This window comes from Miniopterus natalensis, chromosome 9 (assembly GCF_054644295.1).
Source record: "Miniopterus natalensis isolate mMinNat1 chromosome 9, mMinNat1.hap1, whole genome shotgun sequence".
Classification (NCBI taxonomy): domain Eukaryota; kingdom Metazoa; phylum Chordata; class Mammalia; order Chiroptera; family Miniopteridae; genus Miniopterus; species Miniopterus natalensis.
The window spans coordinates 11,499,867-11,513,954 of NC_142089.1; the positions used below are offsets into that span (position 1 = coordinate 11,499,867).

Below are 14,088 nucleotides of genomic sequence, written 5' to 3' on the forward strand. Positions count from 1 at the left end.
CAACGCTTGGTGACCTTGGGCAAATCACCGTGGTAAAAAGGTGCTGGCTGTCACCTTCCAGAATTATGAGGTCACTGATGGTGGAGTGTTTGTGAATGTGCACGACCCACAGGGTGCTCAGAGCCAGCGGTTGTTTGGAATTGTGTCAGAGCTGAGCTGGGGGTGGGGTGGGGAGGGGGCCAAGGAAGGTGCCACCAAGAAGGGCTTGGAAGGGAAGCAGCAGCAGTTGGAGAGGAGATGGGAGGGGTGGTCCAGGATGGGTGGGAGTGTTGTGTTATCCAAGAGTTCAAGACACTTAAGAAATGGAGCACACCCTCCTCCCCTCTTGCTGCTGGTCCCTGGCATCTACCCTCGTTTCATCAAGCCCTGTTTGTTCTAGAACCCGAGCAACTTCCCGGGAAGAGAAGAACCTCCAGGGCTTTCTGGAGCAACCCAAGGAGAAGTGGGTAGAGAGTGCCTTTGAAGTGGATGGGCCTCACTATTTCACAGTCTTGGCCCTTCACATCCTGCCCCCCGAGAAGTGGAGAGCCATTCGTGTGGAAATCCTGCGGAGGCTGCTGGTGACATCTCAGGCCCGGGCAGTGGCTCCAGGAGGAGCCACAAGGTTAGTACCTGTCCAGGAAGCTGTCTCCTGCCCCATTGCCTGAACTGTGTATTCCCAGTGTGTGAAAACTGCCAGGCAGTGAGCGAGTGCTGAGGGAAGGTGCTCATTTGACTCAGTTATCGGTCCTGACCCTTCTTCATCTGCCATGCCCAGTTTAGGCCTGATGGCTGGCAGGTGCCTGGCCACCTTTGGTCTGGTATTCAGCCACTAGAGAGGCAGGGCCAGGCTTGTCTCCGGGAAATTTCAAGAGGCAGCCAGCCATGGACAGTCTTGAGACTGACGAGGAGGAGCATTTGGGTGTCGGGCTCAGACAGGTGACAGGTTTCCCAGGCTGCTGGTCTGGCATAAACTAAGAAAGCCTCTGCATGGTTGCAGTTGGAGATTTTCTTTTCCTATCATTAAAAGCTTGTCATCTCCCTCCTTGGTCACATTCTAGTCCTGTCCTTGTCATGTCCCACAAGCTGTTCTTCCTCTCCTATTGATGTGGACACCTCCCAGAGGAAGTGGTCTTTGTTTTTTTGACCTTGTGCTGTGATTTTGGCCTTGTGGGTCAGGTGGGAGGTGACTTGAGAGAAACATCTCCAAACAACAACCTGAAGCCACACACTCAGTGGACTCCGTGGGCACCACTCTTGGCTCACGGTGGCCTTGTGCAGTCTGCCTGCCCTATGCTGCAGAGTAGGGGATGGGTTTGTCGGCTTTCTGCTGCTTGAGGAAAATCATCCCTTTTGGAAGATCTATCCTTGGGATTCTGCTTTTGCTAAGATCTGAAGAAACATTTCCACACTTGTAGGTCAACAAGGGAGCCTAGGAGGAGCTTTCAGGCCCCTGATAGTGACAGACCAAGTGGAAACAGCCATGAGCCTGAATTGGCACACCTGGCATCTTTACTTCAACAGCTCTGATTTATCAAGTGTTACTAGTTGGTGCCTCCCGCCCACAGGGAGACCAGGTTGGAGCTCTGCTGTTGAATCAGGCCAGTCTCAGTTTCTCTGTGTAGAGCAGGAGGGGCGAGTCTTGTTAGATTCCTATCTGACCCCTGCCCCCATTCCAGACATATCACTTCCGGTGTTTCCCAAGAGACCGAAGCATTAATAGTTAACTAGCCTCCAGAATCACAAGTTAGATATGGTGGATACCAAGCTGTTGATAAGCCAGGCTGGCCTGCTTCCATAGCACATAAAGTGGCGATTTACTGGGCACAGGCTCTCAGTGGCAGGTGTGAAATCTGAGCCCACAGGAGCTGTTTTGCTTTCAATTAGGAGACTGGAATTCATTACTGTCCCAGGCAGTTAAGGAAAAGCCGATTTGGTCACAGCTTAATTAGGCAATCCAGTGTGAGCTACACTCATGAGTTGCCATTTTCTCTGTAGCAGTTTAGTCACCTTTCCTAATTAGCCTTAAATAATTAAGTTGGGCAGGGCTATTCAAGATTCCTGCTCACCAAGGCAAAAACAGTCACAGAGAAGGACCGAACTTGGTGTGGTGTGGAGACATGAGCCAGGGTGCTCCTGAAACAGGCTGGAGGAGGACCTGGGCATTAGCACGGTATTGAGACACCTCTGAGGAGAGGCCATGGCTGGAAGGACATTTAGAGGGTGTTACCTTGCTGGTTGGGGCAGTGTCGCTGGCACAGGCTTTGTACATTATGGGGTGGGAGGCAATGGTAGACACAAAAATGTAGCTCTAGGCATCTGCACAAGAGAAGTCGGGCTCTTCTGCGTGTTTCACATTTGAGGAGGAAGGGTCGTCTGCCAGGAACTTGCAGATACTTAATCCTGGGACTTTCTTGTCATCTAGTTTGCAGAGAAATGGGTCACTGTCCTCATCCCCAGACCCCTCACATGGTCTTTTTCACTTTAGGCTGCAGCATCCTCACGCCTGGCACACAGGGGAGAAATTGGGTGCTTTGGCCCGGCCAGGCGTGGCTCAGCGGTTGAGCGTCGACCTGGGATCCAGGCGATCAGGGTTCGATTCCTGGTCGGGGTGCATGCCCGGGTTGTGGGCTCGATCAGTGACTCTCTCATCATTGATGTTTCTATTTCTCTCTCTCCCTCTCCTTTAAAATAAAAAAATAAATAAAAGAAATTGGGTGCTTTGGAGGGCATCGGGTGGAGGGAGGGTACAGGAAGCATATTTCAGCAAGTGGAATATTTACATTTACTGACTAGGTGTGATGGATGGCCTGTCTCATCACCTGAGGCCCATACGGTATAGGTTTAGCTTCTGTAATAAGTAACACACACACACTAATACTAAATTCTAGTCCCTTTAGTTGTGGGCTCTGTTCAGTGTGTTCCTAGGTGTAGCATCTCCATGACAAGGGTTCATCTGGCCTTTACTTACTACAGATGTGAAGCCAGTTTGCAGACAGTACTTCTTGTAGACTTGGGTGGTAGGACCGAATTCTGGCCCTGATATGTCACTCCCTGCACAGAGAGGAGCCTGTATTTCACAGTGGCTCCGCCTGGTGTAACCAGCCCTCACGGCAGCGGTGCCTGCCAAGGAGGCAGCAGACATGGTTGCAGGTAGCCCCCAGTGTTCCAGGGCCTGCCGGGCCCTAATCCTCAGGCACCTTAATCACGGGATTAAGTAGAGGCGGTTGATACTGGGTAGAAACCAAGAGGTGTGGTGAGCAGTTTGCTCGGGATTATCCCGGCCTTGGGAGGGCCGGGCGCTTGCGTCCTCCATCCTGCGCCTCACATTGCTCATCGCCACTTTTGCACCAGCTTGCTGTTTTCAACACAGCACGTGGTTAACAAATTGCTGTATCTGGTGGCTTTCGGTCTGCTGACTGAAAATCCTCCCAGTGGGAATGTGAAGACTGTGGAGAACCTCGCTTCCTGCTTCACTTATTACAGCTCGTGTAGGGGCTCAACATGGGAACACGCTAGTCCTTGGTCTTTTTAAGGCAGTAGCTTTTTGGTTTCCATGTCACAACTGTGTCTCCCTTTCTTCCCATTTACCCTGATTTGGAAGAGTCAGTACTAAAGATGAATGTGTCATGGAATGTGTTTGTAGTAAATGAAGTACTGGGTCCCGGGGCTTCAGAAGGCCCTGCCCACAGCTACTTTTTTCTGAGCAGACATACAGAGGCTGGCACTGAGTGACACACAGATTACTATGACTCTTCCCTGTTCCCCCATGCTTTGCACTGTCCTGGAAGGACCCTTCCAGGGTCTGCATGGACATGTAATGGGATCTTCTTTCCAGGCTGACGGACAAGACCGTGAAGGACTACTCTGCTTATCGCTCTTCCCTCCTCTTCTGGGCCCTTGTCGATCTCATTTACAACATGTTTAAGGTAAGGACGCCATTGGAGGCTCAGTGATGTCTGCAGGGGTGTTAGGTGACGTGCTGCTGGCTCTGACCCTGCCTCAGCCAGCAGGTAGCTGCTCCTCCCCTGGCCTCTCCCAGGGAACAAGCACACCCACCGTGGGAGGGGATTTACACCAGCCTAGACCCTGGCGTGTCTGTGCTCAACCCTATCACTTGGTCTCAGGCCTGCTACAGACCCACTTCTTCAAGAAAAGCTTCCCTCCTGAGTCACCCTTTGTTCATTCTTGTCCCCTCAGTTTCGATAAACTCCACTGCTCTGCTGAATATGACTTACTCTAGCCCAGCTTACAATAGGACACTCCTCTCTGCCTGGAAGAAATCAGAGGGTTTGGGGTGGTTCCTTTCATAATCTGAATGAAACAGCTCAATTGAGGCATCTTGACGTTTCCCTTTCTTTGGGAAATGCAGATGTGATGAGTGTGGAGGAAAGAATGCAATCACTTGTTGTAGCTTGTAGGTTCAGGTGACACAGTGTGTAATAAAGGGGCTGTAAGAGGAGTGAAATGAAATTTTATTGTTCCTGGAAGCAAAACACATCCTCCAGGGAACACTTTGATGTCCCTAGGAGGTCTCTCCTTTCACAGGACTGACAGGGCCTGATTTGAGGCATTAAGTCATCTCCCCCCGCCCCTCCCGGGCCTGTCTCCTGTTGGTTCTTGCAGAAGGTGCCTACCAGCAACACAGAGGGAGGCTGGTCCTGCTCTCTAGCGGAATACATCCGCCACAACGACATGCCTATCTGTGAAGCTGCTGACAAAGCCCTGAAGACCTTCCAGGAGGAGTTCATGCCCGTGGAGACCTTCTCGGAGTTCCTCGACGTGGCTGGTCAGTGTCAGGGTTTTCTATCTCAAAGATCTTCTGCAGCAAAACCCGTTTGTCTTAGTGGGGCTGGCCATAGCTTTTATCTTCACATATCAGAAGAAACACAGGTGAAAACTAGCCTGTGGGCCACCAAAAGATCTGGAAGAGATAAGTACATACCAAGCCACTGATTATGAGAGCAGCAGCTATGGCACACGTTGTGGACTCCCTGCTTTCCAGGCACTGTGCTGCCCACTGCATTTCCCTGTCCTCAAGGCAGCCCTGTGAGAGGCAGGGCTGTGGTCATCCCCACTGTGCAGATGGGGTAACTGAGGTGCTGAAGATTAAATACATCTCTAGTGGGGCAGAGCTGGAAAACTGGTAGAGCCCCCTTTTGATTCCTGGCTCTTTATGACAGTTCAGAGAGGACCATGGAGCTTATTTGTCTTTCTCTAGCCTCTTCTGTCACAGCTGCCCCTGGAGGGATGTAGAAGATTTCAACTTTGATTTTTAAAATAAGTGGTGAACATCAAAGCATCAGAGCAAAGGGCATCTCGATTATAAGAACAGGGCAGCACTTTGAGCACTTATCCTATGAGACAGCCTCAGTTCCGTGTCCACACAAAGCTCGTCCTTCTCTCCTGCGTACGGATTCCTTATACAACAAATGTGTATTTTAATTTCAAACACATTAAAAATTGTTTGGATTTCATAACCAAGCATCAGGTGACCGCAGGGGGTGATTTGGGCTGCTGCCTGGGAAAATCTACCTCGGATCGTAGATCCGGCGCCCTCTCGGGCTGTGGGCGCTGTTACTTCACAGCCCCTGTCACTGCCGCCTGCTCAAGGTGGGGCTCCCAGGGCTGAAGCAGAGGGGCCCACACCTGCCTGACTCCTGTGAGCTTGTTTTATTTTCCCCTGATGTTCATTGTGGGAATGTTGTGACATGAAAAGAAGCAGGGGGAAAATTTCCCAATCCCACTGATATTTTTCTGTTTGCCCTCTGGGAACTAAACTCTCAAAGGTCTGGAGTGATGCTTCTTGTGATGCTCCCAGCTCAGCCCCAACTGATGGAGTGTCCCCCAAGGCCCTGGGCTTCCACTTGACTGTCCTTTGCAGTGGCCTCAGTGGAAGCTGTGCCCTAGGATGGGCCTTTATCAGCCTGGTGCCTCCCCGTCATCGGAGGTCACGTGGTAGCACCGCTCCCTGCAGTTCCTTTGTTAACGTCACTAGATGCTTCCACGTGCATCTCTCCAGCCTTGACTTTTTACCTTAGCTACTCTCCTGCCTTCTTCCCAGGAAGTGACCCCCTACAAATATGCAGGTAGCCTATGGATCTGTCTCCTCAGGGCCGAGCACTGTGCCTGTCACCCAGGGGTCTGGTGAATGTCGAACAAAGACTGTCAGTGTGAATGTAAGAGTCTGAGTAAAAGGAAGGAGGTGGGCAGGGTAAGGAAGGTGATCACCTCAGCTCAGGGCTTTGCAGCAGCAGCACCCTGGCCTGAAGTAGGGGAGCACAGGAGCCGGTCGACATGGAGCCTCTGTGGCCCTCACTCAGAGTTCCAGTTTTCATAGCCTGACTTTATTACTTTATTTAAACTGGTAGAAAATCTCAGAACATCGGACACACCCTATCTGAATGCAAGGACAGAAACATCTTCCGAAACCAACTGGAGATGATCAGTGCCTCTCTTCCCTGCATTAATCAGATTCTGGGGAGAGAACTTCAGTTTGCGTTGTGCTGGGCCTTGGGGTAACAGCTCCTGCTTGTTAAACGTGGGTGCCCTGCTTTATGTAGGAGGGCCAGGGACAACAGGGGACCTGATGCTGATTGTGCGCCTGTGCACTGGGCGCTTTCACATACATGCCTAATTTAATCCCCACAATGATGAAACAAGGACTTGTCACTGTCGGAGCTTCTGAGTGTCAGCAGCTGGCTCAGGGCCCCGGGACTAGTGCCCAGAGTTCAGATGAGCCTAGGGTCCTACTACCCTTCTCTGCACCTCCAGACCTCCAGGGCGGTGATATTAACCTTTCTTCAGTCCAGGTCCCTTTGAGAATGTGCTGAAGGCTATGGACACTTTCCTTCCATTTCCACTCAGTTTTAGTGGCCCTGCAGGCCCCTGCTGTGGTCTCTGGACCCGGGCTTAGAACTGCTCCGGGAAGACTGTGAGGTCAGCCTGTGCCACTGTAACCCTCAGACAAACAGCAGTGCCTGGTTCCAGAGCAGACCTCCTTTCACAGGATGGGAGTGTTTGCCTGGTGACTCTCTCCCCAATCATGGCCAAGCCTCCAGTGAGCCGCTGTCAGAACTTGTTGGAGTACAGTATGTTCTCTTTGTGGATGTGGCAGCCATGACTCAGTGGACTGGGGGCTATGCATTCCTTTCCCCTAACCAACCTCTGCCTCTGTTTCCAGGTCTACTATCAGAAATCACTGATCCAGAGAGTTTCCTGAAGGACCTGTTGAACTCAGTCCCCTGACTGTCCCACAGAACCGCTGCTGACCCACTGACGCTGGCTGGCCTCCCATCCCTCTGTGTTCCTCCCTCCTGTGCATTGATTCCCACAGGACGCCACATCAGTACTCCTCCCCTCCCCTCCCTCATCTTTCCTTGGAGTGGCTTGGGGTTTTTAGGCTTCCTGTTTTATCTTGTGTGTGTGGTGCACTAGCTATGAAGTTATTTGTAACCCAAGCCATCGAAGGACCTGTACATACCTAGGAGCCATGAGTTGTCCTGGCCAACTTAATACTTGAGTGTGCACATCTTGAGAAATAAACGAATGACTTAATACACATTGAAAAAGAAGGTGTTGACTGCTGCTTAAACCCGTCCTTAGTGACACTGGCCAAAGACTTTTCCTTGGCCACCCACCCTTTCCGATGTCAGCGCAGGAAGACCATCAGATTTGCTGTCTGGGCCTCTTGTCAGCGTCAAATGGAGCCTGTCTGTGTTCAGCCAGCAAGTTGGGGCACCGCATTTGATGAATGTGATCTTTCCTAAAACAAACCCCTTGGCCAACTCTCTTAATGGTTAGGCCTTAAGAGCTGGAGCCCAAAGACACGTGGAGCCCAATGATTTTCTAGCCCACGGCAGAAAGCAGCTCCGTGCAGTAGGGCACCAGCCTTTCTGCAGCAAGCGCATCGGACACTCGCCTGCCAGCTGTGGATCAGGAACCCTTTGGCGACTTCTCTTCAGGGTTGCTTGTTAGGAGAGAGCCTGGGGTAGACCTAGAATCACAATAATGAGCAGCTGTCTTTTACCGAGTACCTCTGCCAGGCCCAATGTGTGTGGTTATTTCTAGTCTTCTGACAGCCCTACAGGAAAAGGCCACTGAACCAGTGTCACTTGCCGGAGGCCTCCGCCAGTGGCTGCCAGAGCTGCAGGTTTGTGCCTCTGAAGCTGTGTCCTCCAGCACTGTGGCTCCTGTCCCTTGGGGGCCTGAGACCCACTTGCCACGTTCATGGGCAGTGGCCCTCTTGCTAGTGAAGCAGCAAAACCCCTAAGAGCCTCTCCCGGACCTTAGGGCAAGGCTGGTCCAGATGGCCTCTGGGGAGGGAGAACTCGCCGGCGCCCATGTCTTGACCTCCGTGACTGCTCTGCTGCTGCTTCTCTGAGTGATAGACTCCCCTTTCTTGATGTCCAGTTTATGTGGCTCCATCCTCAGGCCAGGCCATGTGGGACAGGAGGTTCCTTTGGGCCCGTTTCAGAGACTTCCACAGCCAGGACTTCGTGTCCCTTCCACTGAGCCTCTGTCGAAGTCGCCACAGCAGGCGTGAGCATCGTGCTTGGGGTTTAGCCAGAGACAGAAGCAGTTTGTTGCAAGAGCCTAGCTGGTGGCCCTGGCAGATGAGAGTGTGTGAGCTCGCATGCATATCGGCATCGGTGTTGGCATTGGGCGATGGGCTTCTGAGGGATGGATGTGGCTGAGGAAAGGGCGCGGCATCGCCCAGGCCATGTCAGGTGCTCACTGCGTTTAGACCCCAGCTCCACCGCCTCCTGTGTCGCCAATCTCCACGCCTATAGGTGGGAATATCATGCGGGGTAGGGTGGCTGCCAGGCTCACATGAGATTATTTGCCCATGTAGTAAGGAAGTAGCTGCTCTTCCTATTAATGAATTCCCTTTCATTCTACAAAGTTTTGATTTTTTTCTTTACTGAAGCTCCACGTCTCAGGTGAGGTCCAGCTGTGTCTAGTGGAGGCGGGTGAAGGACCTTGGTCTCAGGGACCCTGCCTTTGCACACTGAGTGCAGCAAGTTTCTTCCCTCTCGTGGGTCCATCGTCTCCCACCTTCTGGTCGTCTCCTGAGAGACCATTGCAGGTATGCGTTAGCGTGCAGAGTGGCTGTTGTTATAACATCCTTGTAGCAAATAAACTGGGGCAGCTTCTGGGGCGGTGAAGTAAGAAGGGTGAGCGGGGCAGGTGCCTGTGTGAACAGGACTTCACCTGCTCACCAGGCATCGGCTTGCTGTCTGTGTGGCACCGTTGTAGGCTGAGCTGTGTTTGAAGCGACACCTCAGGGCACTGGTGTTGATGTGGCACCTTCGGGAGCTTAGCTGTGGACTGGTGGTCATGACAAGGTGTTCATTTATTTTCTTTTCTGCCCTTCATTTCTTGCAAAGGCCTCAGGAATTTGGCCCCAACCCAAGTGCATCAGGCCTCGTATTTTCACTGTCACAGCTTTCCCTGCTGTGACACAATTGCTCCCCACTGACGGCCACAGTCCCAGACAGACTGCTGACACGTGGCCATGCAGGTCTGTGATGGGTCCCAGGCCAGTGCCTGAAGCAGAGTTTGGGCAGGAGGGGAACTGACTGGTCTGGGGAGGGGACTCCACCCCCGAGCCCAGGGCTCATGAAAGTAGCCTTGAAGGACACCAGGCAAAACTCAGTCCCTTCCTGTACCGAGCCATCTCTGGGCTAATTAATTGCTGCTTGGGTTCATTCCTGTCTTTCTCAGCAGGCAACCCCAGTTGGGAATTCAGATGATTCCAGACTGAATTATGCCTAGTGATTGCTACAAGTTTTAAGCTCCAGAGTCTGCGTTCAGCTGTATCTCATCTCTCCTGGCGCCTAGCTTTCCGAGCTCAGTGCTCTTTTAGGTGGCCCCTTCCTCATGAGGCCTCCTGCCCCAGTTATGTTTGCTGAAACACCAGGGGCTGTGCTTGGTTATTTGCGTTTAATTCTCACATCAACCCTACAAGTTAGGTAGTGGTCCAACCTTACAGATGAGGAAAGGGTCCCAGAGGGAGTGACTTGCCAGCTGGGAGCCAGGCGCTGACGGGGTGCGGGACTGCACAGCTCCACACATCACCCCACTCATATCCTCGGTGTCTGCTTGGTGCAGGCACCATTACCATGCAGGGTGCTGAGGGCGCAGCAGGGGTTCCACAGTCTGTCCCTGTGGAGCACACATTCCCACAAGGGGCAGAGGCAGTAAATGAAGAGAGAGGGCTGGAAGGTGGGGTGTGGGGCAGAGGGTCTGGGGCAGCCGATTTCTAATGAGGCATCAAATCAGTCCACCTGCAGCTCTGACCTGCTCACCCCAGGTGCTCAGGCCCAGTCGTGACAGGTGTCCTGGTTGTCACGCAGCAAACTCCAGTGGGCAGCTTGTCTGTGGCCCCCGGGCAGTTACTGCTGCTTTGGCCAGGTGGGCCCTGTGGGGGACTGGGGACCAGCCAGAAAAGGAGACTCTGGTTCCTGTCTTCAGAATACAGCCTGGCTCTCGCCACTTCTCCCACCCTGCACCCTGGTCCTGGGAGCCCGCAGGAGCCGCTCACGGTCTCCTGGCTTCCTGTTGCCCCAATGACCCAGGGCAGTCATTTAAAAATGCCATTCAGATGTGACTCCCCTGCTCAATCTCTTCCAACTCACGCATTCACCTTTAGTGTGGAGTCTGAACTCCCTCTCACAGCCTCGGCTCCTCTCTCCCTCCCACTGTTCCGTACACTGCCTGCTGTCCCCTCCCTGCTGTCCCCTCTCACACCCCACAGACTTGCTGTCCCTTTACCCCCAGATGTTTGTGTGCTTGTCCCCTCCCTCCAGTCAGGTTCCTGTCAGTCTCCGAGATGGGCCCTGACTGGAGAGCTCACCAGAATCCCTCCCTGGCTGCTGTTTCATGCGCTGAACTCAGCTTGCTAGTTTGTGTACTTGGTGGTTTATCTCCCTAAGCTCCATATGCTAGTGACTCTCCCTATTTACTGCTGTATTTCCAGTGCCTGGAGCAGTGCTTGCTCCACAGCGGGTGCGCCAGGGTCTCCTCGGGACGGTCAGGGGCAGCTGTGCCCACAGTCCTGTGCGAAATTCTGGGTGACACGCAGAATGGCGTGGGTGCACAGGGTCTTTCACCACCCTCTCCCCTTTGCTGTCTTTGCAGCAGAGTTCGGGCTGATGTCCCAGAATATGCTGGAAGCAGAGCTGTGCTCAGACCCAAGTTGGAGCACCCAGGTTCGAGTCCCTACTGGGGCTCCTGCACGTGCTGCACCCCCTTTCTCCTGTCACACACTGCCCCAAGGGCAGGGCCATTTCTCTGCTCAGAGCTACCTCTGGCCTCCCAGGCCTCAGGAAGTCTTTTGAAGCTGGACTGTTCCCAGAAGCACTGAAGGATTGGCAGTCAGAGCCAAGATGAGTTCCAGGCTGAGCCCCCTGGAGTCCGCTGCTGGCTCTTCCCCGGGGGCAAGGCCAGAGCCAAGATAAGTCCTGGGACTGAGCCCCCTGGAGCCAGCTGCCCACTGTTCCCCAGGGGTGAGCCTGGGACTACATCTTCTGGCTTGTCTTGGCCACCTCAGCCCTCTTTCCACCTCAGGACTGATTGGTTGTAGCTCAGATGTGGAGGGGAGCAGGGCAGCCCCTGGCCAGGGGAGAGGATGCGGACCTTACCAAGTGCCTGCTAGGAGCTGGTGTTTTACCTGCAGTGCCATCTGTGCAACCAGAGGCACCCCTTTTCCAGACAAGTAAACCGAGGCACAGAAGCTAATAGCTTGTCTAGGTTCATGCAGCTGAGACAGGCAGCGTCAAGATTAGAACCCAGACCCGCTTGGCTCCTAAACCCCGTGAGCGAGAGTGTTGCCGGCGTGGGGAGAACTGGTGCTTAATGCTGGAGGGGAAGGACCGGGAGGGTAAGGGTGTAAAGGGCGGTTTGGGGATGTGACCCAGCTTGCTCCCTCCTGTCCTCAAGGCCCTGGGACACACCGTCAGAGCCCTGTGCCTGAGGATGCAGCATTTCCCAGACTAAACAGATTCATCACGTGAGTGACTTAGTCTTGTGGTCACCACATGTGGGCAGCGTGGTGCTGGGCATACTCCAGGGCTCCGGAGGCCCCAGCGCTGCTATGGGACATGGGCCAGTCTCCTCACCTGGCTGAGGGTGAGGAGTGAGTGAGCTAACGTGAGAGAAAGTCCTGGAACCAGGCACGGCCCAGGCCTTTCGCTGTAGCTCTGGTTGCCAGTGTTGGTGTTACCGCAGAGAGGAAGCGCAGGCGGCTGAGGTGGAGTCACCTGGCCTCACCTGCTGTCAGGAAGGCCCGTGGCTGCAGCACGTGCCCACACGCACGCACGCGGCCCTTGCACATGCCTGCCTCGCTCGCGCTGAGTCTGTTGCTTGGTGATTCCTGTTTGTTCCCCATCGTTATTTCCATCTTTGCTGCTCTGTGGTCCCCGCCCTGGGGGCTACTCCCTCTCCTGCCCATCCTTGTCTGTTGTCTCATCTCGGAGCGTGGCCCAGGCTCGTGTGCTATCAGCTCGCCCCCTTAGCCTCCCGGACAAGCCTGGAGCGGCTGCAAGGCGTGTCCAGGTGCAGAGCTGGCTCCTGCAGCTCCGGGTGTGGGATCCCTGCTCCCCCTCTCCCAGAGCACTGGGGCCCTGCCCAGGAGGGATCTGTGACAAGGACCCCGGGGCTGCACCAGCCTGTGGCCCACCTGTGCCCCTCTGCCAATTTCAGAGCTTTGGGGTGCACTCTGACCCCTTTGCTCTAGGGCTGGGACAGTGGGGCACAGAGAGAAGGAAGGACTTGCTGGGGTCCCTGGCTCACAGCATTTCCCGTATCCCAGACCAACAGGTTCTGGGCACAAGAGCTCAGGGGCGCTTCAGGCCTGTCACCCGAGTGAGTGAAGAACAGTTTCCAGGTCATGGCTGACACTGATAGGAAAGGGGGAACAGTGATGGGTGTGGGGGCTCTCTTTTGGGAGAGAAAGTGGCAGGTGGAGTTCGGAGCACTGAGTACAGGCCCAGCATCTCTTCCAGCTCACCTCGTCCATGCTGGGCTCGCACAGCCATGCAGGTCTCCGGCCATTGTCCACATGCCCATGAACTTCAGTGGCTATGGAACTGATGGGACGAGGGTGGGAGCTGAGGGGCTGGGACAGGACCAGAACTAACCAGGAGTGACAAGTTTCTAGGGAGATCAGCGAGTGGGCCCAGAGCTCCTACCCGAGTGCTCTGAGTGTGGGCACTGAAGGAAATGGGGGTCTTCTCTCTTGGCTCTTTGGATTCTGTCCTTCAGGTCCCTCTGCCATCCTTGCCAAATTACCTTGTCACCCCATTTGCCCACTGTTCCCCATCCTGCTTGGTGTCCACAGGGCTCCTGTGGACCACCATCAGGATGTTCCTGGATTTAGACAGGCACCCCACAGTACTCAAATGCACTGAGCACCCCTCTGGGCCGAGCCTGTGCCAGGCATGGTCACTGGTCTTGGTCACTGCTTATTGTTCTTCCTGCTTCACAGCTGAGGGCCCTGAGGCTCGGAGAGGCACACTCACTTGCCAAGGCTGCACAGCCGTAAGTGGGATGCTGCCACCACCTGAGCCCTGCTCGTTCAGACTTTGAGGAAGCCCTCTCCCCTTCTGTGGGAGAGGTAGACCCAGGTGCAGACCCCCATGGTGGGGGCCCAGGGAGCAGCAGGTGCTCCTGGAAGTTGGGGAGAGCCCGGCATGCTTGGGGGACTTCAAGGTCCACAGGCCTGGAGTGTAGGGGAAGGGGCAAGGGGCGGGGGCGGGCGGGTGGCTGGTGAAGAGACATCCTGAGGGTCACAAAGAGTCTGAAGTGTGGTGAGCAGGGGAGGCAGGTTCCAGAAGCCCCAGCTCTGGCCTTTCTGCAGCAGCTTCTCCTCCACAGGACTTCAGAGACCCCTGAAGGCTGGCCCAGACCCCTCCACAGCTCAGCCCTGGGTACGGCCTGGTGGCCAGGGCTGGTGGCAAAGTGGTTGGGTTCAGACTTGGGTTCAGAGCTGGCCGTGCAGCCTGGGATGCTGCCACCGCCTGAGCCCTGAGCCTCTCTGGACCTCGAGTTCCTGATGTGTAAGAGGAACATGCCTCATCGGGTTAACCAGGAGCGCTTACACAGCAC

At 54.4% G+C, this 14,088-nt stretch overlaps 1 protein-coding gene across 2 annotated transcripts in view; it reads left to right on the top strand.

Moving 5' to 3' along the window:
* The window catches only part of UBR4 (ubiquitin protein ligase E3 component n-recognin 4), a 118,081-nt gene extending 109,809 nt beyond the window's left edge, over positions 1-8,272 (top strand). For both annotated transcript variants that reach the window (XM_087820201.1, XM_087820202.1), the window contains exons 103-106: positions 380-604; positions 3,818-3,908; positions 4,606-4,768; positions 7,163-8,272. In XM_087820201.1, the coding sequence (XP_087676327.1) occupies positions 380-604; positions 3,818-3,908; positions 4,606-4,768; positions 7,163-7,227 (544 nt within the window). In that variant the 3' untranslated portion in view covers positions 7,228-8,272. The remainder of the gene's footprint in view (positions 1-379; positions 605-3,817; positions 3,909-4,605; positions 4,769-7,162) is intronic.
* The last annotated feature ends 5,816 nt before the right edge of the window (positions 8,273-14,088 follow it).